Source organism: Leuresthes tenuis, unplaced genomic scaffold (genome assembly GCF_036924035.1).
Source record: "Leuresthes tenuis unplaced genomic scaffold, fLeuTen1.0.hap1 SCAF_21, whole genome shotgun sequence".
Taxonomy (NCBI): domain Eukaryota; kingdom Metazoa; phylum Chordata; class Actinopteri; order Atheriniformes; family Atherinopsidae; genus Leuresthes; species Leuresthes tenuis.
The window spans coordinates 20,384,468-20,409,848 of NW_027325375.1; the positions used below are offsets into that span (position 1 = coordinate 20,384,468).

At 38.8% G+C, this 25,381-nt stretch overlaps 1 protein-coding gene across 1 annotated transcript in view; it reads left to right on the plus strand.

The window, feature by feature from the left end:
* Positions 1-5,762: 5,762 nt before the first annotated feature.
* Positions 5,763-25,381, plus strand: part of ntm (neurotrimin) — a 366,426-nt gene continuing 346,807 nt past the window's right edge. Inside the window, exon 1 of the mRNA XM_072375719.1 lies at positions 5,763-5,940. Coding sequence (XP_072231820.1) covers positions 5,880-5,940 — 61 coding nt within the window. The 5' untranslated portion in view covers positions 5,763-5,879. The remainder of the gene's footprint in view (positions 5,941-25,381) is intronic.

Here is a 25,381-nt window from a genome sequence, read left to right on the forward strand (position 1 = left end):
AAACCTCTGGCAGAACCAGACTCAGGAAGGGTGGCCATCCGCCTCGACCAGCTGGGGTTTGAGAAGACAGAAAAGAGGGAAAAGAGGGGGGAAAAACACCATAACGCCATTCAAAGGATATCTGTTGGAACAGGGAAACATAGGTTAATAACCACAATAATGTCACATGTACATAAAATCAATTTTGAAATTAAACAGGGGGAAAAAGAGAGCAAAGTGAGGAAAGGTGTGACAGATGAGGTCCCCCAGCAGTCTAAGCCTATAGCAGCTTAACTATGGGATGTTTCAGGATTTTTTCACCAGCTCCAATTCCTTTCCACAGGTTATAATAGGTTATTTTGAAGCAAGGTTGTGTGAAGTTTAGTGAAGTACATTTGACTGCTGAGCTATAACAATTCGTAAATTCAAGGTAGTACTTCAAATTTTAAACAGTTTTCTTGGTAATCTTGCAAAAAGTATCACAACCGCCTTAATTTCCTGAGGTATTGGCAAATTGACATGACATTCAGGTAAAACGTCATTCATGAATGTGGTTACGTTACCACACTGCACAAAACAAAGTGCAGAAAGTCTGACTATTAATTATCATAACCGATAGAACTCAGAAATGCAGACGGACACTAACAATTGTTCTGCTCTGTCCACAGTATGTGGATTCAAACTGTGTGTCAAATCTGTTTTATGACAAGGGTTCTGAAAAGGCATCTTCACAGAAATGCACCTTTGCTCATAAATCTTGTGACATGGGTGCTGCTCTTCTTGAGATGCATTTCAGAAACTGAGACATCCTTCAAGATGACATGCTGAAACTAATGTCCGTGTCAGATGCAGGAGGGGGAGAAAAGAGGAAATGACGTGGCACAAAAAAGAGAAATGAGAAGAGCCACAGGACTGTCCTGTGGAACAAGATCATTTAGATAAGCGGCCTGTGGAAATAATCGAACATACAACCAGGACATAGATGTACCTGATAACACACTGCACCCTCTGAATTTAAATCTGGAAGAGTATTGTTTGTTAAAAAGTAATATGAAATGATTAAGAAACTGTTCTTTTCTAACATCCTAAGTTGTCCCTCATTATTTTAAAAATGTATTGCTGGGATAACAAGAAATAGGTGCAGTGGTTTGCCCATACATTCCTTTGAAAATGGTCACATACAAGAGTGAAAATGAGTGATAGATCACTGTCAAAAGGCTTTAAAAGTCCTTCAGAAAGCCCGGAGAATGTTTTCTAACTTTAAATGATTCAAAGAAAGTCCTACTCCTTTGAAAGCAAAACATAAAGAAATGAGGGTTGGCTCAGAATTTGCACTGTACACATTAGTAAATGAATAATAAATTGTGTGTTTACATGATTAATTTAAGACTCATATCTAATGTTGCTCTAAACCCTATCGGCTGAATGCTATTGTATAATGCAACAACTTTTAATCAGACTAAAAACACTGTTGGGGTTAAATTGGTTGAAAAGCTCAATGCAAATTCTATATATAACACAATACAATAAAATGTCTCTTTTTGTCTATCAGATGTTTTTATCCCATTACAGAGAGAAATATAAGTGGATTGAAATAGATTGAAGTTGGGAATAAGTGCTATTCTGCGATCCTGTAAGGTTGTCAGAAAAAAAGGGTCTTAAATGAAGAATACAGAGTTGATTGAGTTTGAACAGTATACTGCTCTTTCTTCTTGAAGTCACTTTTGATAACTCTGACATGTTTAGATGCAGGGGCACAAAAACTGCAGTATTCTTTTTTTCTTAATAATTTCCCACTTTTTTCTCCTCTTAAATGATATATACTGCTGTTGTTGCTGATAACATGTCCTTGAATCTTGAGTTATGAAACTTCAACTGTCCAGTTACCCTACTAGCAGAAAGAAACACCACCTGCAGTCCCGGGTTCTTCACCTGGTTTTACAATGAAGCAGTGTCCCCCTTACTTCAGGTACCCTTCACTTCATGGCACATATAGCACCAATGTAATTTTCATTGGTTATTTTCAGCCTTTTTGATGACTTGCCGCAGAAAAAGGCTCATGAAAGTTGGACAGGGAGGCTGCACTTCCTGGGTCTGGTACGCCAGTCGGTTTCTTCCTGTTAAAAGGGAGTTTTTTTTTCGTTTTTTTTTCTTTCCGCCGTCGCCTTGTGAATGCTCAGGACGGGAGATTGGATCGAAGAGAAATTTTTAATGAATGTGATTTGATTGGAATGTGATTGTATAACAAAGTGCCTTGAGATGACATTTGTTGTCATATGGCGCTATATAAATGAAACTGAACTGACTTTCAGAACTTCAGATCATTTCTGTCGACTCGTGTGTATTTTCCAAGCAAACATTGCGACAAGCCCTCTTGAGAAATAGAGGGAAGAGGGCTTGGTTAAAAGTTAAGCTCAGGCAGCTTAGAGTTAAGGCCATTCATCTACCTGCTCTACAACTGGCTGATGTCCAGACGCTGTAAAATAAAATAGATTCAATAAACCGTAGACCATAGGTTCAAATGGGTGCATAGATGTCTCCAGGTGTGAGGAATCATTGAGTATACTGCACACCAATATGCACCGGCAAACAAACAATGAAAATTCAGAAACCCCCCCCCTTTTTTTTCTTTTTTTTTCACAGAAGCCTGCCTGAAAAAAAGAAAATCCTGAATCACACTATCTCTCTTCATGAACATGCAGTGTGCCATGCTGACTGACGCTGATAAGATGAGAGCAGGAGGATTCTGTGTTTACATCAAATGATGTTTGGGGCTCAAACACAGTCGAGGTGGATGGGCAGTGTTCACCGCATGATGAGTTTTTGATGTTGGGATGTTGACTGTGTTATTAACCCCGAGAATTCACTGAATGTCTTTCTTACCGGTGTTTACATTCCTATAGATGGAAAAATGATTTAAAAAATGCATGAGTTGTAGTTTGTTCTTGTAATCGACTTTAATCAAATAGATCTCGGGACTGTTTTCTTTCAAATAAATCGTCACGTCCGCATCGCAGTCACAGGTATAGAAGCCGTGGACTAATACAAGCAGCTACAAAACATTCCCTAGTCTTCATTTTGATCTATTAGACTGCATCTGAAATGTCAGGCTAGGATCTTTAGTCAGCACTCAACACGTTTTTTGAGGATTACACCTCTTTTTGAACACACTTGATAGTAAGCATTAGTGAGGCATGGTACTATCGTAATCTGACAACAACGCATCAAAATACAATGAATTAACAACAAAATAGTGAGTTTAAATTCCCGGTAAAACCAAGTGAAAGAAAATAAATAAACTTTCTTTTTTTTATCATTTAAGAATATTCCACTATTTACATGGAAATGATTTTTTTTAATTATCACCGACACACTTATCACAAAGAGTTCATCCAATTACTGACTCTATAATGACTGGTGGAGAAAAAATATACTCAGTGAGCATTTCATGAAACAAGTTGAATGCGTTTTGTATTGAAGCCAGAAATGTTTTGGATCCAGTCCCCAGTGACCATCAGCGGTATTCCCATAAGGGCTTAAATAAAAGGAAGCTGTGCTTTTTTTCTTTTTTCTTTGTTCTCAAATGCGTTTCACCTCTTATCCGAAAGGCTTCCTCATTTTCAACGGACTGGTGTGAGTCCTAGGCGTTTAAGAGTCTGAGTCTTGTGGGACTGTTTCAGTGCACCGACTGGTAAAGCAGTTAAATTGGTCATGTTTCTGCACAGAGTGAAAAGAATAGTCCACAAAAATGCAATATCAACCCCAGTCACAAGCTGATCAGCCTGCTGCCAACTAGCAGTAAATACAAAAGTATCCTCTGCTGTACCTGGCCTACAGCTCTGTGTAAAAGTATTGGGCCACACTTTTTCTTCAGGTAAATGGAGTGCAGCAATTAACTGAAACATGTGAAAACATAAATGTAAGTACGGTATTTAAGGCAATTACATAGTTTGTACTGTTGTATTTAGCTTGAAAGTCGATTTTTGTTCTGAGCAGCTTTATTCTTCAAACAGCCTGAACCCTCATAGACCAGCTTTCTGTAATTTCTTTAAGTAGTCTTCAGGAATAGTTCTCCAGTTCTTGAAGGACATCCCAAAGCTCTTCTTTGGATGTCGGCTGCCTTTTGTTCCGTTCTCTGTCAAGATGATCCCACACTGCTTCAGTAATGTTGAGATCTGGGCTCTGGGGAGGATTCATCCCTCCATAAGACCTGTTGCTACTGATTTTCAGTCCACTTCTTGTGTCATTTGGCATAGATCAGCCTTTTCTCCCTGTTTCCCTTCCTTAAGAATGGCTTCTTGACAGCCACCCTTCCATGGAGACCATTTATGATGAGGCTTGGGCCAACAGTAGATGGATCAACTGAAGGTCCAGATGCATCTCTCAGGTCCTGTGTCAGGTCTTAGCTGGATTTTTTCCCCCTCTTTCTTTAGGACATCACTTTCAGACACCGTTCATCTGCTGTAGATAGTTTTTGAGGCCTGACACTTCTCCTTTTGTCCTCCACTTGTCCAGTTTCCTCAAATGTTTTAAGGACACACTGCACACCATGCTGAGATACAAGTTTTCAGCTAATAGCTCTTTGGGAATCACCTTGTTCGTACAAATGTCCAAAGAAAACCTATTAATATTTTTAATATTTTCTGTCAAACTATTATCTTTTTTTTTTTCACTGATTGAACTAAAGAAATGGGAACAAATGTGTCTTTGTGACAGGCTACTGGTAACAAAGTGCCTAAAGATACAATTTAAAATGAGTTATTTGCTAAGTTGTCTGTTCCACAACACTTGTTCATTCCTTGAGTTAGGGGCAAATTTTATCCTTTAATGATTCATAGGTCAGTGTTAAGTGGGTTAACAATAAAACAAAGCCAGGTCCAAGGACTGGACTGAAAATAAATTGGAAAAAGCAACCAATTTCTAAAGAAAAACTTTTAAAAGGCCTTCACAAAGCCTGGAGAACGATTGCTCAAGGCCACTTTAAAATATCACATGAAAGTATGACCTCTTGCAATAAATTTATTAAAAAAAAATGGTTGAAGTGTTTTGCCAGTACTGTAAACTGCCTAATAATCAATTTGATGTTAATAAAGGTAATCCTTGATATTCATGTATCTGTTGAGATGACATGCAGGGTGGATAGATGGAGGATTGACGATCCCCAGCTGTCTCACAAATAGATTTTTTATGAGTTGCATGAATTGACTACCTCTGAAATTTAATTATAACCTTGTGTTTTGCTATGTTAATTGTATAGAATCATAAACCCTTAAACTCTACCTTCGACTACGCCCTAAAAATCTGGCACGCGGCACTGCAATCACGTTAACTCAGGTCTGTCGAAACACATGCCAAAACACCCAAAGCCTCCCGTAGATGGTTCATGCAACCGAATGAGTCTCAATAACTATATTTTGACTTACAGACGGAGAGACAAATAAGACTGAATGAATTCTATCATTCATCTCGGGGCAGGTAACAAACACTGGCCGTTAAAGAAGTAAACAAGATGGTTTTTTTTTCTCACAGAACAGTAATGGGACGCAGCGCCTCCACAAGAAGCAGCCGCTAATAGCTACTTTAACAGTATAACGAGGTTATGAGAGGAAATTAGATGATTTACGCTTTGAAATAAAAGTGCTCGCAGTATAAGTGGTACGAGCATCTCTTACTTGAACAAGTCTAACCGGATGCTGGTGTTATTTTTGCCTCCAGCTTCCCGCTGTCACTGCTGCCAATATCCTCACACTTGAAGGTGGGACTTCGTTGTGCGTTGCGTTGGTGGATGCTTTACAGTCAGAGCAGAGGACCGGGGACTTGGAGAAAAGCACTTTTCGGGATTTTCAGACACTCGCAGACTAATTTCTGCCACGACACCGAGAGACAACAGATCGACAAACATGAAGAATCCTCTGTACTGGGCTGTGCTGATCGGAATGGCCATCCTGTTGATGGAACAAGGTAAGTGATGCCTTTTGACATCCTTGGAGCACTTGTTATCGCTGCATTAGTCTTTTTTTTTTTTTTTTTTTTTTTTTTTTAAAGATGGGTTTGCTTTATTAAGTGCCTCAGTCATATCACAGACGGTGTTTGCCCCCTACATTTGACGCCGGGATTCGCGTTATTTAAGCCGCAGCTTAAATGAAGCGATTAGTAAAGTGCGGCTGAGCGCTCTTGGTGCCAGTGGCTCGTCTTCAAGTACCGGAGCGGTTGCTTTGAGTGTATTTTTACACTGGTTATGATCGGCTTCAGCTTGATCCCTTTTGTGCAAGTTTAAGCCTGTCAGGACGATACCGTGCAAACAAGTTTGGCGTTGTTTGAGCGTTTTTGCTCCGTAATAAAGACAGAAATGAAATAAAAGGCAGCGGAGTTGATGCTGTTGACAGCCTGACTGTACAAGCAGACCTCAGTCATGCAGCCCTGGAGCGCGATGCACCTGCTCCGCGCAGTTGTCCTTTTTCGCGTCCGTTGCTTCTGCTTTCCGCGGATCATCTTGACGCATTGGAAGTCTACCGGACTGGAGATCTTTCCTGTAAAGTTGATTAAGTATTAGCACTTAATCCACATTGACTGTGTGGTCAGGTCATACAAGTTAAGCCATGTGTTCTCCGGGCAGGCAATAGAGCTTTACTGTTAGAGGGGGGAGAAACAGAAACAGCCCAGGCTTTCAAACCTTGTTAACACCTGACATTAAAGGTTCACTTCTGCTGCTAGATTTAAGTAGAGATGCACTCAAAAACAACAAATAAAGGCCAGTTATCAAAACAGAACCTTGATAAGCCTTAATCAATATATTGTGTATATGTCTTGGTCTACCTTCAGATTGTATTATCAGTGTCCAATAACACTGTGACTCAAGGAAAGATTAATTCTGAAATCCCCCTTGTCCTTTTGCTAGTAATTGAAGTTGGAATCGAATAGTTTGTCTGATTAAATGAGTAAACAGAAAAATTAATGAAGGGATGACATACACTCATCCCTTATCAAGCTTATGGACTTCATCTTTTATTCAGCACAAACCCCCTTTTACATGCATCTTGGGCTGCACAAAGCTTTATTTTACCCATGTTAGTATTCAAACTCCTGCACAGCACAAAACAGACAGAGTAAGATTTTGGTTTGCGAGGCTAAAGTAAACTTTGACAAAACAGAGATAAGATCATAGATAGGTGTGTAGGTGAAGTGAGTGTAGTGCTGTGAATCTTCAGTGGCCTTGCAATTCAGATGCAATTTACTTGTTCACTTGTTGCTCTATATTCCACCACCATATTCCATCACCTGTCACAGTAAAGTCAGGGGCTACCATGTAGCTACTTCTTCTTGTTTAGTGTTTTACATCAGTTTTGTCACACGCTCTTCTTCTGATTTAGTGTTTTGCAGCATTTGAATGCAACATAACATTGCAAACGGGACTCTGTTGTTCCATGTAAGCTGGAAAATAACCGTGGAGCCAGTACACATGCATTCCTATCAATTTTGGGACTTTGATTAGAGATGATACAGAAACTAAGTCTTAACTGTCTTGTTTTCATCCATCCATTTGTTCATTATTTTCTTTTTTTACTTGTTTACTTGTTTTACTTCTTGTTTTTACTATCGGTTTCTGCATCACAACTGTTTGGTTAGAGACTACATGCCGTAGGCACTAAAACTACTTGGTTAAAGGTTAGAAGAAGGATTTAGAATTAAAATCCATGGCTGCCAATACCCCCAAAAGATTTGCAATTATTTTTAATTCCTTAGTGCACATATAAATAGATCCTGGAAGATAATGGATACATCTCTGTAAGGGTCTGTCTTGGGATTGCAATCAACATAGATAGCTATAGATTTTTATGAGCAGGTTTCCTAATTGTGCAAAAATTAACATTTTGAGTTTGATTGTTCAAAATAAAGATTTTTTTTGGTTCTTTAAACATAAAATTAAATTAAAAAAAAAGAAAGAAAACATTTTTTTAATCAAAATGAGGAATCAATTGGAATCACAAGTTATATTCTTATAGAAGATTATGGTTTTGGCTAAAACACGTTTCAATTATCTCATGATTTTGCTTGTCTATCAACATCAGATTTCATGCAACACGGGGGTGAGTTTTTTTTTTCTTTAAAGCAGAAATCAAGGTTGTTACTTAACCACTGGCACATTTTCTTTTGGATGACAGTCTCCTTTGATAATGTTTTATACATTATCAAAAATACTCTGCATATTTCCAACTAATTTCATTATGGTAATTGTGAATTATAGATATGCCAGTGGTATATGGAATAAATAAAAAAAATCACACTGTGTGGTTTGTGGAGCGGACAGTGGTTGTTTTAACCCCCATTTAATGAAATTCAGCACATATCGTACCTTTTAATACTGTACATGATCACTCATGTTGACTGGTACAGTCATTATTTAGCAGGCAAGAATAACTTCAAGTCAAACAAACCCTCTGAATATCTGACATTTTGAAAAATATAGACATTATCGGTGGAACAAGCTGCACGGGAGATAACATTTTGTTTTGTGTCATGTTGCCATGATATGTGTACTTTTCATACACATATCTAAAAAAATCCACCTCCCCATCTTTTCCTTCAATTCCAATCCATCCTCCAGACAGTGCTAAAATTGTGCTAAAGTCATTTGCATATCAGCAGATCTCTGGCAGAATCGGAGGTGTGCTAGATTAGATTAGATGGAATTTAAATAGTTCCCATGGGGAAATTGGGTCATTGCAACAGCAGAGTAGGGCAGAGATAAGTATGAGGCAAATGCGATTTATTTGCCAATACGTGCATTTTTGATAGGATATAAAGTGAAAAAAAAACAAAGAACATAAGTGAATGAATAAAGGTTGGCAGATTCATAGGTGAGGAAAAGTATACTGGGAACGCAGAGGTGTTAGCTTTCACATAAATAGATTTTCATATGGCCCTAGGTTTTATATACTGCAAACTATGTGTTCCCCTGCATTATTACACTCATTTAGATCTTATATTGGTCATTTTTTTTGTAGTTGAAATATAAAGTTTCAGATTAGTCTCAGCTTTATTTCTGTCATTTCTGTTATTTTCAAGCCAGAAAACCCCTTTGAGCGAACACTTTTTGGGGAGAAAAAAAGCCCAAAAAACATCCTCTTCACAGAAAGAAATTTTCAACAGAGCCAAATTCGTTGAGGACAGCCATCGGCTCTGACCGTTGGGGGTGAGTGGGCAGCAAGAAAGAGTAGGACGACAAGACAAAGAGACTTAAACACCAACAAAAACTAAACACAGGAGAAGTTGGTTGAGCCCGTCGAGACCAATACAAAAATATGTGACTTCCAGAGGCAGAAAGGGGGGAAAAAACAAACACAAGCTGTATGAAACACACACAAAGATGTGACTGTGACTTACAAATGTATGAAGCGTGATAGTGGGAAGAGTGAAGAGGAGGTTCTCTGTACATTACTGAAGGCATTTTTAATCAGCTGGAAGCTTCCAGTGAGTTATTGGTGGAATCGTAATGACTTGTAACCACATTTTTGTTTGTTGAGAAGCCAAAAGTGATACAGATATTAACTCGGAAGCATGCTCATGAGTTCTTACAACACAAAATATTCAATAATATCTGTAGTATAAGGTGTAATGATAATAAGAAGTTATGTTGATTAACTGATACATGGCTTACTGCTGGTAATAAGCACTGAAACACAGTATTTGGTTATTTTTTTGGGCAGTCTCTCATCTATAACCCCATATGGCAGTGATGCCATAGAGCTCTGAAGTGAAACTGTAGATCATTATATTACTGTTGCATTGTTGTGATGGTGTTTTGGCAGACTTGCTGTAACTGGTTACGGTTGAGTAGACTTTTTTTTTTTTTGTCGAGCTGTCGAGGAGTTGAATTGATGATATGCAGTGTATTGTAGTTGTTTATATGTTTTGTATCTGAAATATGAACATTTACATCACATTTGGAATATCATAGAGTACAGGGACAGTATTAAAAAGAGGAAAAAATAAGGCAGGAAAGTTTAAATTCCACCAAACGGTTCATCGGTAGAATACTCCAGGAAATAAACTGGATCAGATTTCTAAATGGCTGAAGCAACAGTGGTTAAAATGAAAAGCTCTCGACAGAACACTTGATGTTTTGCTTTTGGAGTAAGACAGGAGAGACAGAAGGGATTCTTTTGCAGATCCAGGTAGTTGTCAAACAGGCCACGAGTCGCAGGACAAAGCAGTAAATCAGAGAAATGCAATTCACCATTTGTTCCACAGCAATATTGTTCTATAACATAATACAGTACAATACAACCCTTGTGGCAGGGCAGCACCGTCTCCAGGAAAAGGTGAGATCGGGCTGGTATTTAATGTCAAAGCTCAAGTTTTTTCTCTCAAACCTCTAACCAAGTATCTTATTTTCAAACCATACCCAGGTACTTTATTTCATATCCCTACTCAGTTATTTCATATTGTAATGCAGACTAAAATGCGTTTGCATGTATGTGAAACCAAAGAAAAGAGGGGAAAAAAAAAGACAAACGGTAATATTTACAGTAAAACAAGAGTGGTTTCTTGGAGGATTTAAAGATGATTGTAGATAAAGCTGAGGTTACATGTGTGCCTGAAAGGGTGTCTGCTTTTGGTTCCTAAAAATGTAAAATGACAACGCCTTCATCTGGTGGCTCGGCCGGAGAAGGTACTGTATTGTTGGATTTTATGTGAAAGTCTCCATTCTGCTGATGAAGCCTGAATCGTGTGTAACACTGACATCTAGTTAAAATGTTTTTTTGTTTTTTTTTCTTAATAGTTTTCAGACTCCTCTACAGTTATTGGCTGGTATCTACACACCCTTTGACACCAAGGTTGCAGCCCAAAAATGTCCAGAACCAGACAAACTAAGAAAAAAACCAGGAAGAACAAGCTAAAGGGCTATGTCTCTGCAGGGACTCACCACCACACGCTTCACAGCCCTGTAGCAATTACATTTTATTAGCCTGTAATATTATATGCATTTCTTTTTTCAGGAATGTTGTTTTGAAAGTGTGTATTTTTCCATGACCCAGTTCAAACCGTTTTGTGTCATTATGGATTTAGCTGCCAAGTGGCTTTTATTATTATTTGAACATGCAAGACTATATTTAATACTTGGGGTAGCTGGTGCAGTAGCTCCTGTTATCTGATCTGACTGTAATCACTAATGTCTGCAGCATGAGCACATCGTGCGGATGTGTACAATCTGGACAGACTTATATTGGGAGAAAGAAGTGCCGTGGTTAAGGTGCTCCGCTGGTTGGATGAGTCTGGAGAAGTAGTGTACATCTGGGTGGCAGTTGACACGAATAAGTGCTTGATGTGCTTCTTTGGCCACCTTGAGGGGATAAGCTGCAGGCTGCAATTGCTGGGGGCGCTGCACCAGCCCACTGAGGATGAGTGGCTTTGTCCTCAGAGAAGATGAGTTCAGTTTCCCGTGGCAGTATTTTATTCTTTTCCATTCTTTCCACTAGCATTGAACTCCAGGAAACAAAAAAAAGATCATGTACAGTACATCAGATTCTCGGGCTGTCCTTTGCCTTTCTTGTGTACAATGGGAAAACATGTGGGAATATGTCAAGGTCGGCTTCACAGCGCCCTCCACTGAATATGGAGGTCATGTTCCACCATCTAATACATTTGCCACAGACAGTTGTATGAGCTGCCCATGAAAAAATGTATTCTTGTTTGACAACAAAGACAAAAATTTATTGCAAAGAATGTGTCCTTGAACTGAACCACACAGATCTTGTATTTTTTGTAAAGGGAGGTTGGAGTCTAGTAGAATCCCAAACAAAGAGTGCCTCTGGGTGTCCTGCAAACTGAATCTACAAGCAGGTTTTCTATTTCTGTTTTTTACTGGCATTTAGAAGAAGTCTTGATTTGCCTTAGGGGTAAAGGAATCCCGTATTGTGACTCACGCCTGATCTGGCAAAGATTAAAAGTATGCGACTCATCAGATGCTTCTCAACTGAGATGCAAACAATTAACTCCTGACTGAGCAGCACCTTCCCCAATATGTTACCTGAGATATTACCTGTGCGATCTTTTACCATATTCTTATTTTGATGTCCACCACAGTTTATTCCTCCTTTGTTTTTTGTGTTTACCAGTTTGAACAACTACCGTATTTTCCGCATCATAAAGCGCACCTAAAAGCCTTAAATTTTCACAAAAACGGTCGTGCGCCATATAAATGGAATATGCCATATAAATGGAATATGCCATATAAATGGAATATGCCATATAAATGGAATCCGGCACATAAAGTGCACCGGATTCCAAAATCTGTCACGGATACCACCATTTTCAATATACCACAGGGAGCGCCGAGCATTCATTGGGGCATTAAGCCCCCTCTGCATCACTCACCGCTCTCCCGCGCTTTTTTTCGCTCTTGTACATTGGAAAAGAATGGCAACTGGCCACTTTCGTGCTCGCTTTGTGTTCGGTGTGAATCCAGGGTCAGGCGAATCCCAGGCATTCACTCTGAATGGGGCGAAGATTGTGTCGAGCTCGTACTTAGTGATTGAATCGTGTCATCATTAATGCTTTTGCCCATGTCCCAGTGAGTGCCTGTTCTTCAGTCTGAGATGGGTGATGCAGGCCGATGTGCAGTTTATAAGTTTCTAAGTGTAAAAACGACCGATGTTGTCCTTCACCGTCGGACCATTTCTACATTACACTACGTGTGATGGCAGCGATAAACCAATCAGTGAACATTAGGTAATACGTACGCTTTATAATCAGGTGCGCCTTATGTATGGATTAAGTACAGAAATGGACCCCATAATTGAGGGTGCGTTTTATAATTAGGTGAGCCGTATAGTGCACAAAATACGGTACTTCTTCTACTTAATTACAACCAGAAGTAACATAGCCTGTACAACTACCATCTGATGACACTTTCCAGCCTAGTTTGTTCACTTCAAACTTGTAAATGGAAGTGTGTCTGACTCATATTTATTTTTTGGGGGCTTTTTTCAAATAATTGTTTCCGACTTGCTTTGCTAATGAATGGAAACTCGGCTACTGTCTCTGTCGGTGGATTGAATATAAAAGCATTGTTTCCTGCAACCAGGAAAGATCTGAACCCCAACTGTTAGTCAAGTTGCGCAAGAATTAAGTGAGTAGAATTCCAACAATCAATAGGAAGGGTAGGTGGAAAGTAATTAAGTAATCAAATATTGACATAGCTGAGTATTTCTTTGCAAGAAAAGCAGCTGCAGGAAACACAGAACCAGACAAATAACATCAATAAAACATTCAGCAGCAATAGAGAAATCAAAGACATAAAAAACATCAGAATATCAAACTGTTTTAAAAGGGGCAGCACGTGTTTATTTCCTGACACAGAAAATCCATCTTAACCAATCTTAAGATAAATGCTGGTAACAGGCAGTGTCACTGTCTGAGCAGGCCACCTCCCTTCGTCTTTCTCTGCATGTGGCTGGGAGTAGACACTTCTGGCTGTGTTGCCAGGATTCAACACAAACTCTCATGCCCTGTGCATTGTGCCCTTTTCCTTCCTCCATCAACCCATGTCAGCCAGAGATGAGAATTATAGCTGGTTAAATAGAAATTTGGAGCAGCAACTGTTATTGAATGACCAGCTGAGAATGGACACGGATTGGGGTGGTGGTACGGGAGCCGTGTTGTGCCTTGTTGTTTGCAGCCTTTTGTTAGAAGACATTGAGATCATTGTTGATGGGCAGAGTGTGTTCTTATCGCAGAGCCCCAGCCACTCGGTGGGAATCTCGAGCCAAAAGAGGAAGAGTTGTCGCTGTGAAAAATGTCAGTGTCTTTGCTTCCGGTGTGCAGTCCAAGTAAAGCCTTGCAGCTGAACGTATATAGAGAGCAGACAGATGGTCGACAGTGACAGATAGATACTGCCACTCGCCATATCAAAATGACATCACACTTATGTGATAAAAGACTCATGTTAGCAGATTCTGCACGAGTCCACTTTCAGACAACCCTCACAATAATACTTTCTATTTTAATAGATTTATGTACATTTTTAATGTACTCTTCTTAAACCCCCCTTTCAGTTTTTACTTCAAATGATGATGAACCCCCCCAACCCACCCCAGTCATCATCCTTCACATACAACAATCAATGATTTAGCTCATCATACTGTAATGAGTGAATATACAGTGGATTATTACCAGTTGGTAGTTAAAGCATGAGCATGTACGTCTTTGTTGGAGTATATAATTCATGTCTTATGTTTTCTTTGTGACAGTTACTTTACTTGCACATCTGTACGCATGAGAGGAATACAGCTCAGAAAAATAATCTTCAGATAAATTAAATAACTGGCAGACCAGTGCTGCAAAATCCTTAAACCCCTACATGTCCAAGGTGCCCAATGACTGAACTCTTGGCTGGTTTACTAATCCCTTAGTGTAAATACTGATGGGTGTTTGGAAAGAGCATTTAGGTGACCAGATTCATTTGAGGGAAGCAGACTTCCAGCACCTTTTACAAGCACAACCAGTGAAGCAGAAGGCAGACAATTGCTATCATGCATATTAAGTTTTAAGACAGATAACTACAGACTCAATATCTTATGTTAGCCTTGCACAAACGAAAGGGTGTTAAATAAAAACTGAGAACTCTGGGATGTAATTATCCTCAAATGGTTGTGCTCCATGTGACATGTTGAGTTACAGGTAAAATGGGTAGTTCTCTTTCTTCTGCATGAACTTGAAATATTGAACACCTTCTGACAAACACAGCATAAGCAAAATACATCACAAGGCAACACAAAGAAACTAAAAAAAACAGCTGAAGAAGAGCTCATTATATGCGTCCTTTTAAAACATCCTGTTTTTCTGCTGCATTGAATACTTGACCCACACTCGTGAAAAAGGAAAGTACACCCTCTTTGAGTTCTAAGCCTTTGTATATCAGAATATGATAATGAAAACAAACTCATGTGTTTTTTTTTCAGGTCTTAAAACCAGATGATAAAAAAAATAACTCCAACCTTACTGCCTCCATTAGAATGGAATTAGTAAGAAGCCATCATGTGCTGCTCATCAAATGCACTTGAGTAATTGCAGAGGTTTTGTCGGTCTGCTGGTCTGGAGTATTCAGGTATGAGTTAACACAACGAGAAGAAGGAAAGACAATATAAGGAAAGACATTATAAGGCCATTTCCAAACTATTTGGAGTCCATCATTCTCCATGGAGAAAAAACAAGTGGAAAACATTCAGGACAGCTGTCAATCTTCCCAGGAGCGGACGTCCCAGCAAGTTCACCCCAAGGTCAAAAACAAGAGCTACATCTCAGACTCTACGGGCCTCAGTTAACATGTTAAATATTAAAGTTAATGACAGCACAATTAGAAAAAGACTGAACAAGTACGGCTTGTTTGGAAGGGTTGCAGGAGAAAGCAACCCTTGTTGAGAATGTCTGAAAAAGAAAAGAATCAAGCTGTTGCAATGGTCCAGTCAAAGTCCAGACCTCCACCTTGAAATGCTGTGGTGGGACCTGAAGAGAGCTGTGCATAAAGCAATGCTGCAAACCTCAATGAACTAAAGCAACGCTGGAAAGAAGAGTGGACCAAAATTCCTCCACAACCATGTGAAAGACTGATAACATCATACAGAAAACCATCTTATTGCTGCTAAAAGTGGTTTTACAAGCTGTTGGATTATGGGGTTCATTTAGTTTTTCATATGCTGCTTTTAGTTTTTGTTTAATTTAATTTAGTGTGTGATTGGTGTTTTCATAGTTTCTTTACCATTTCTAGGTTTTGTAAAGATTGTTGTGCAAGTTTAATGAATTCCATGTTGATTTATTCTCACTCACACAGTTTAAGTCTCCTGTCAGTTTTCTCCACTGGAATTTCATTGAAGGCCTTCAGTACCGAGGCTGCATTGACAATTCAGCAGATCGAGAAAGGAAAACAACAGCTCTCAGGAGATGCTCAGAAAAACACATTTCTTGAATGTAATTGGAATGAATATTTACTATATGTTGTTCCTTTTGCTCCGACGGTATAATATCACTCGAAGTCTATGGTTGAAGAGAACGGACAGATTCTTCATTTTCCAGCAGGTGACTCAAGAAAACATTGATATTTAAAATGCAGATAGACACTGACATGGGAGTGTGTGGGCATGGGCAAAAGTGCAATCGGTATCAGTTTTCTGTCCATTTTTCCTTTTTCAAATTGTGGAAATGCATAGATAAACTCCTTAGTTTGGACATGGCTTCAGTTTCATTTCCCTGGATATCACATTATGCATCATGCTGTAGCAATACCTGCAGCTGCACAAAAGCAAAGGCTAAGTTTAGGTTATTGAAAAGCTTTTCCTTTCCCACATAGCTTGCCAAGTCACAGTGAGGTGGTCATGTGACATGAGGGCGACAAGGGTCCTTGCCAGGGTTGGCTGATTAATAAGCAACAGGGATGGTGACTTCAGATTGCCTCCATTCACCAGGCTGTCGCGTCTGAGGAATGCCTCCTTTAGAGACTCACAGTTTGCTCTCTGCACTGTTTGTTTCTGTGGAAGCAGCTTTATGGAAACACTGAAGAATATGTATATATGTGTCCTCTGGGGTAAATGTTAAGCAAAGTTACATGAAACACTCAAAGTTGAGAGTTTTCCCAGTTCTTTTGACTTTTGACATAAAGTAACAACATTTCTATGGAGTTCAGTGAAGTTGAAGAAAAAAAGAAATCGCTTCGAGGCAGATTCCAGGTGTTTCATAAGTTTTTCTTGTTAGGAAGCATTACTTTCGAGTAAGTTGCATTATATGCAGCAAACTTTTTTGTGATTAACTTCAATCATTTGACTGCATTTAGATTAGGCCCACTTTTACCCACTGAGTAGCAAAAAGACAGCTGGCTTAGTGGTCACAGAGCTCGACTGACTGGAAAACACACAAAACACATGGCAAAGAGCTGTCAACCATACCAACATATATAGAAAGAAGTCAGGTTTTTTCTGTTTACAAAATTCTAAATTCGCAAGAAGAGAGAAACAGCTGGTATCCAGGCTTGTCTCTGGGGATTTGTGGTGAATATTTTGTCCAGTATGTTAGATGTCTGAAGAACAGATTTTACTGTGCAATATTACGAGAAACCGTACATACACAGGATACATAAGGCTTTTTAGAATCTCCCTTTTATATTCAGTTTAAAGTTTTTGCAAAAAAAATGTGTACTACGCTTCTTTTGTTCTGTATTTTGGACGAGTTGGCTAGTCAAGATAACCTCAGAGGAACCATAACGGGTCTATACTGAAAGGGAAAATTGTACAGAAAGTGACCTAATGTTTAAAGTTTGCTCCAAATATCTTGTAATTAGCATTGTAACATTTTGATTGCCTTCCTTCAGTACTCAGTCCGCTGTAGATCCGGTGTCAGTGGATTAAGTGGGTGGGTGATGTTCCATGATAAGAGATGTGATGCTAAAACAATTTTAATGAATTTGACATCTTTTAAACTGTCTTTTGACATCTTTTAGCAGCGCTTAGCGTTGTTGACTGGACTGACACTCGTATAATTCTAGTACAGTGTATATTTGTTGAGTGTGTAATAGGCTACTTCTCCTCCAAGTTTTCCGTTGAGCTGGAAATTCGACCTTCTCCGTGACAGATGGTGGCAATTTGTTGATCGTGATGAAATGGAGCAACTTTTTTTGTAATCCGTCATTGTGCTGTCTGCTGAAGTTCATTGCTCTACCGGGGTTTTCTTTTCAGTTAATATGTTTGTCTTAAAGAAATGAAAACTTTCTCCGTTTCTGTAATATCTCCAAATGAATGACATGCTGAACTTGTAGACTGCTCATTGTCTTTGAAAGCAGTTTCATGGTGGCATTCGTCTTCTTTACCTGCCTGTTAAAACTTTGAGAAATTTGGGAGACAAAAAAATATAGTTATGTTCTTTGGGTAACTACTTGATTTAATCGTTAGTTTTTTGCGAGATTGCAAGATTTGTGCTTTAAACCTCAACTTTCATGAAAACCTTGGCTTCTTTTAATCATCAGTAACAACATCAGATTGTAGAGTCTGAATCCATATGTGGATTGCGACATCAGTTCGATATCAGACCTGTGAATGATGTCTTTATCTGAAGCCAATCCTGATACTGCACCAGATTGGTCCCAATCCAAGCAGCAGGTATAATCAGCCGAGAGATCAAAGTGTTCCTTCTGTCTCATATCACTTCTGAAATGATTTGCAGGGAACAAATCAGCAGAGTGGCTTAAAAAACTACCTGTAGTCTGATGGCAGTAGAAGACTACAGCTTGCCATCTTAGAAAAGATAGGAGAAGAGCACAGAAATCCTATGGCCAAAAATTCACTCATCTGGGAATACATGTTAGAACAGTTGAGTGTAGCCTTGGAAATCAAGCTGCGATATTATATTGTCGGCTTGTAGACGCTGGAGCCGCTGCAGTCAAGTTTTGCGGCATGATTGAAGCCATAGCTGACGCCTGCGCTATGGGAATTGGTGTGTTTTGGAGCTGCTTAAGAAAACTTGGGTGATGTGGAAAATGGTGTTTTGGAGGCCTATTTCAGGATACTTTGGGTGCTACTTTTAAATTCTTGCATCGGAGACAGCTGCCATTAGACAATGAAATAAATGGTAAAAACAATTTATTGAACAGAAAACAAAAGGGGGGCAGTTGAAATGGCGATTGCAATCCCCGTGTGAATTGTGTGATGAACAAAAGCTGCCTCCTATCTAGCTATATCACTATAATGAGCATTTTCTTCCCTTTTCCCTCCTGCTCAGAGTGACCTTGCCAACAAATGAGAACTCCTTTGTGTGTTTTATAATCAGCTTACCTGTTGTTCTTGTGTCTAGAATGAAGAAAGTGTCTCTTTCTTGTGCACCAACAATTCCTCTCCTGTTTGTGTTACTTGTCCTTACCCATTTGATTGCTGATACTCCCCAGCCTTGCAGGAACATTTGCAACTAACGAGACCTTCCCCAGGCCTCCATAAATTTATTCTGATCATGTTTTGGAATTCTGCAGATAGGAAAATGGACATAATTCACCTCGGCAGGCTGTAGATATCGACATCAATCATACGTCATCACCTACCCAGATTCTTGACATCAACACAGTGATAAGGAGGCCAGTTGAGGTTTGGCCTGCCCTTGTGCATTGATGGAATGAAGGAATCTCACAGGATTTTGTGGGTCTTCATTACACGCTGCTTTACATTTGAAATTTTGGAGCAGATGGCAAAGTTAGTGCATGGTATGAGGAATGATCTTTATGCGATTACTAGAGGCCTGCCTGCGCATTTTAGTGAAGCACATGCAATAATATTTCAGTTATTGCCATCATTAATGGTGCTCTTGACAGATTCCTTTGTGGTAATGTTAATAAGAAGCAGTTAAGCCTCCTGAGAGCAGACATTTCCATTAAATATAGTTATAATTTTTCTCCTGGTGAAAAGCCTAATAGAACTGCAAAGTTGACTGACCAACTTTGAGTCTGTGAACATCTTATCTTTTGATTATCTGACTTCCTTCCGATGTGACGTGGAATTAACTGCTTATGAAGATGACAGTGTTTCCAACAGAAGTAAGAAGCATTAAGACAGACGAGCATTAATTCCAAAATGTCCTTAGAGGGAGACCAACTATGCTGGTGTAATCTGAATCGTGCCTCTAACCCTGTAAATGGAGGCAAAGTTAACGGATAAATGCAGCTGATAAAAGCGTCTCTGAAAGAACCTACAGGCTCCACGGCATTACAAAGAGCTGATCAAGAAAGACCGAAGAGAGCAGGCTTGAGTTTTAAGAAGTTTTTAAATCTAACAATTGCATTGCAGTATTTTCTATACATTGCAGGAATAAAAAGATAAAGGAAGTTTATTTAAAACATTTTATTTTTTTAATTGCATTGCAAATCTGTGGTGTACATCTTCAGTGACATCTGAAACGTTATGTCTGTGAAAGGGGAACATGTGAAAAGTAAACTGACTTTGCACCTTCTTTCCTAAGTTTATTCTGGCAGCTTTCTTTCTATTTTTGTTTTATTTGATGAAGTTGTTGTGGTTAACATTGTAAGACCCACAGCTCTCAACCTGCCGGTCAGGTTGAGCCTTCCTGTGGACTAGGCCTGCTCCCTTTGTGCCTGTGTGGGTTTACTCCTGGAGCTCCAGCTTCCTGCTGCAGACGATGCACATATACTTGAGCTTAATTGCTGGTTCTAATTTGGAGAGAGTGGGAGCATGCTTGTTTGTTGTTTGTGTTGGACTGATGACCTGTTCTGGGCTTAAAACTGGGACACGCTTCAGCCCCCACAACCGTCTTTAGGGTAAAGGGTAAAACTAATGGATACATGGATAGTTAGTATTATTTTTGCAGTGAACAGTAAATCAATTTATGCAGTATGATATAAAACGACTGTGACAAACTTTAAAAAAATACAGTACTTAGTTGGCAATGTTAATGCTAATAAATTACTGCAACCTTTACATCATCAGTGGAAGTTAAATCTATTATACGAAAACATGGTTTAGTTAGTGTATTTTGTCCAATCTTATTATAATACTTCTCAAGTTTTTTTTTTTTTGCTATGCAGAGAGCATGAACAGTTTCTATTGTCACTAATATTTTGTACACTGAAATTATTTTTTTTCAAGATAAGTATAACTTGCCTGTGTTTCAGGACTTCATTTACAGCCTCTACAAAGCTCTGCACATTACTCCATACTTTACAATACTCATTAAATTTCATGGAAGCTTATGTCAGCCTGCCTTATAATTAATGCTCAATGCTTGAGTGGCAATCTTAATAGTCTTTTAAATGGTCAACACAAAATTGAATGTTTCTCATTAATCAGAGTCCCATTGTTGTTTTCGTTTCCGCTTAAGCTATTTTCATTGCCTCGCTATGTTCAGTATATACAGTAGTTAGACTAAAAAGGCAAGTAAAAAATAACTTTTCTCTGCTGTCACTCAGGGGTTTAAAAAAGTGCCTTATATTGTTGCCCATGTCAAAAGAAACCACATTATTTCATAGAGAGCAGGAAAGAAAAATGGCAAGACGAGCTACAAAGTCTCTTTAAAGGAAAGTCCTGCCTAAATAATTTGCCATTCTTAGTAATGAGTAATGTACTTCTAAGATTGTGTGCTCAAAGCATGCAAAAAATGTCAGTCTGTATGCATGCGTTGGCGTGACTAGATGGTAATGAATTAATTTCAATGATTCATAAATAATCTTCTGAGGGAAGTTATATGGCGACAGTAATAATTCATTTTAAAGATATTTTATTGTGTTATAGATAGATAACAAAAAATGCACTAGTTAGATGACAAAATGTGTAGAAAGTTAAAGTGTGGCAGAGAGGATGGGGTGGTAGATTTCTTCAGAGGATGCCATTAATGGGTTGGGGTGTTGTTTTTGTAGCTTCCCAATAACTTAGCTGATGATGTCACACACAGCTTCAGCAGGTAACACTGGTTAACTCTCTCAGTAGACAACATGGACAGAAACTCACAGACAACAGCTTGTTTGTATTATCTGCCAGTGATCTCCAACTTACTATGATGATAAAGAGAAGAAATGGTTTAAACTTCCTCCTCCTTTTTTCTCCATTTCGTCCCTGCTCTGCATCCTAGATGTCTCCTCTTCAACTCGTCTTATTCCAGGAATTGCTTGGGCTTTGGAAAGCAAAGTTCGCTGCTTTAACAGGTTAACAACGTTGCTGTTGCCATGGTTATTCATCCTAACAGATGTGAAAAATAAGTTCTGAGCAGAAATCAAGTCAACACCACAGCATCCAAAGCGTTTCAGAAATCTGTGTTTTTACAGAACAAAGCTCGGTAGAAAGTCTCATGGTGATCCAAAGAAATATACAGTATGTCTAGAGCTGCTACTGCATCTTGTTGGCACCATTTATCAGTAAAAAAACTGTTGGCTAAAAACTCTAAGAACTAAATTAAACCAACTGGTATTTTTTACAAATGCCTGACTCATACATCTCAATAAGACTTAAGAAAATTGCGTCAGTTTTTAAAAAAAAAAAGGACATCATATGACATAAATAAAGACGAAAAAGAGCATCTGAAAGAGCCTTTGTGAGGGAATGTTGAATTTGTGAACATATTATTCAAAGTAATTAAAAGTGTGTACTGTTAAGAAGAAAAAACAAACAAAAAAACATATCTACTACTTCATTTCAGCACGTATCTATCAACTTAATAGTTAAGTATTATGAATGTATTCACAAATATAAGATTTTAGGTATTTGCTGTTATCCAGTCTGGCCCACAATCACATTCAAGTTAGCTTGAACCAGGCATTCAAGACCTTTCATATCTGTAGAGGTGAGGGTGACTGGCCTGTAGTCATTTGCACCTAACGTAGAAAATGTATTCAAGTCACTATAAGCAAACATAAAATCATTTGTTAAAAATAACCTGGGGGTTCTGACAGTATTGCATTTTGTTATTGGCTCCAATTATTTTTAAATCACATTAGTCAGAATATCAATGAATATAAAATAATATGAAAGTAGAATAAACACAAATTACCCAGTTTTGTATAATCAAAAAGTTTAAGTGAAATGTCCAAGGTTATTGACACAAAAAAGGGGGGAAAAACCAGTGCAATGTCAACAACCTCTAACTAATTGTGTAGCCATATATGAGTCCCTTTTGTGTAGTGGTAGATATCTCTTAAAAAGTTGTCTCTAGTGTTAAAAATGATTAACAAATAGTTGAAATGAATGTCCTAGTAAAGCAGTTTAGATATTTGCATGCAAGTATGATATGTGTTCGACAATAACTGCTTATAACATGTTGAAACACAGATAACTGTGTGTGTTAAGGATTTCCAGGGCAAGTCCAAGACGGGCAAAAGCTGACCCCACCACTAACACTTGAACGTATTTATACACCTAACAGAACCGCGGACGAGCAATTAGCTAGGTAACAGTTCTGCAGTCGTCACAGAGATGTGTGTTCCCTGGATGCCAGAACCTGCAGAACTTCGGCTGTCGACTTAAACTGCAGAGAAACGGTGGGGAAAAACTGTGAATTTGGGAGAGTGACGCAGAAATGCAGCACAACTGCAGATCTGGCAGCACACCAGCTCGGAGAATCAGATTTGCTCAGTGGATTGAAGAGACAAGTTGATAATCTCGTACTCTGATTGTCCTTTTGAGGGTTGCACACTTACTCAGAGAGCAACATTTCGGGAGTAACTACTGTTAGTTGACGGTCAGTGAGTTAATTTTGTTCAGAGCCACAGTGATAGAGAATAGAAGATCACCTCCCGGATGGGCCTCCTTTTTTTTTAGCTGCTATTTTTGCAAACTTTTACTAAAAACTGCCAGGATTTATTGATTTTAATGTATACACTGCTGCAACAGTCGGATTGAACCTCTTCCTTGCCCATCGTCCTTCGTATCTTCTTGGCAGGCCATGCCCAACATCACCATGTTAGTTGTATAATTAAACAATGTTGGTAACTAAGGCCACAGTTGGAAGGTGAACAAAATAAGCCCTATTTGATCCTTTGCTGTGTTTGATTGGAGCCTATCTGAGATTTCTTAATAACACAAAGTTAATAACACTATAAAGTGACAATTTCAGTCCCATCACAGATAAATGTGTTGCCAACTAATCTAACCAACTTGTCAGTTTAGAACCAAATCCTGTTTTCATGAGTATGTGAGTATGAGTATGTCTCTGAGATTGAAATGTTGAAACCATGACAACCCTTGTATGTCGAGAACTCTGTCCCCACTCTTAAATGCTGCTTCTGTTTCGCTGTGAAGATGCCTTCGGCTAGTCTGCATGTCTTTTTACTTAGTAACAGAAACAGAGTTTTATTTCTGAGAAGTTCAGTCTGCTCTGCTGTCGTTGCAGCAAAATCAAACACAGAGTTGGATTGACCAAAGCAGGCACATGCGTAGCGAGGAGAGGACACGACACACCATGTTACTCTAAAAGCACTAAAGGTTGTTTTATGTAGTCCAGGAAAGTGTCAGTCTGCTGAAACAGAGTCCCCTCTGTGCTCCAGAACCTCTTGATCTACAAATTAAACAGTCTTTACAGCTCCTATTTGTAAAATCCCAACTTTTCACCTTGTCGACCGCACTATCTCTGCCTCACAGACAGGTTTTTATAAAGCTTCAGGCAGCAGTCGAGACAGTTAGACATAGAGTTTCACTTCTCCTGCACCACAGTCTGACGTAGGAAAATGATTTTTGATTTAACCAGTGGGGTAATGATATTATAAAGAATTAAGTAAAGCTTTTGCTAGCATGGTTTCAGATAGATTTAGGTAATTAAAGCTGCTGCATGAGTTATATTATGATGCAACACCAAGCTACACACCGCAGTGCAGAAGTTCTGAGTGTATTACAACCAGCCACAAGCTATTAGACATGTAAGTGCCGGTTCAGTTCAACTTCAAACTGAATGACCGCAATACTTACAGGCGCAATTCTTTCAATTTCCACTTTACTGGCACCATGTTCTGTGGAATGTGTGAACTTTCAGCGAGGAATCTCAGCCACCACGTAACATACTTGCTGTGGGTTGGAGGATGCTGTACTTCTAGACCAAAAGAGCGATTCATCACTGTAATGTGCACCATGTCGAAGTGAAACAGACGCCACATCATCAGGACAGATGTCTTTTTGCAAGGCTACATTTCTCTTAATGTACAACTGACTTTTGAATGATAGAGCCTGCTGAAGTTATAGCAGCACGGCACACACAAACGCTCTCTGTTACTGGCTCTGGTGGAATAAGCTTGTTTTGGTGAGCATGAAAATTTTGTTTACTGCACTTTAGTCAGGTTTATCTTGTTTATAGATCAAACAGATCAAACACTGCATCTTTATAGTAGCACTTACAAGTCCTCAAGTTACACATCACCATAAACCATGTTAAAATGTCCATTCTGTCTAAAACGTTTTTGATGTGTCAGCCAGCAGTTATCATAGTTTATGTCAGATTCACATTATTTTTAGCCTAACAAACTTTTCAGATCTTTGCATGATGGTATTAATGCAATTAAGTCACACCAGACAAAAAATGAAAATTAGACCAAAAATATCAAGGATGTGGGCTGTTTTAGTTGGCAAGGCTTTAACTTTAGGGTCAGTTGGTAGTTTTGCACATTAAAACCCCCCCCCAAATTTCATAAGATAATGAAATACAATAAGAACCAGTCCTGTTGTTTCTTTTGATTTGCGTTCAACCAACAAGAAATTTTTTTTTTATTTCTATTTCTGTTTCTATTTAGTCCTTAAAATATGGACATTCTTAATTTTTTCGCATTTAGATTCAGTTTGATTTTTTTTTAGATATAGATTTAGTTTTTTTTTTTTTGTAGCAGTTGCAGTTCACAACAAAAGTAATCTCAGAGCATTAACATGCAGTCCAGTTCAGTCCA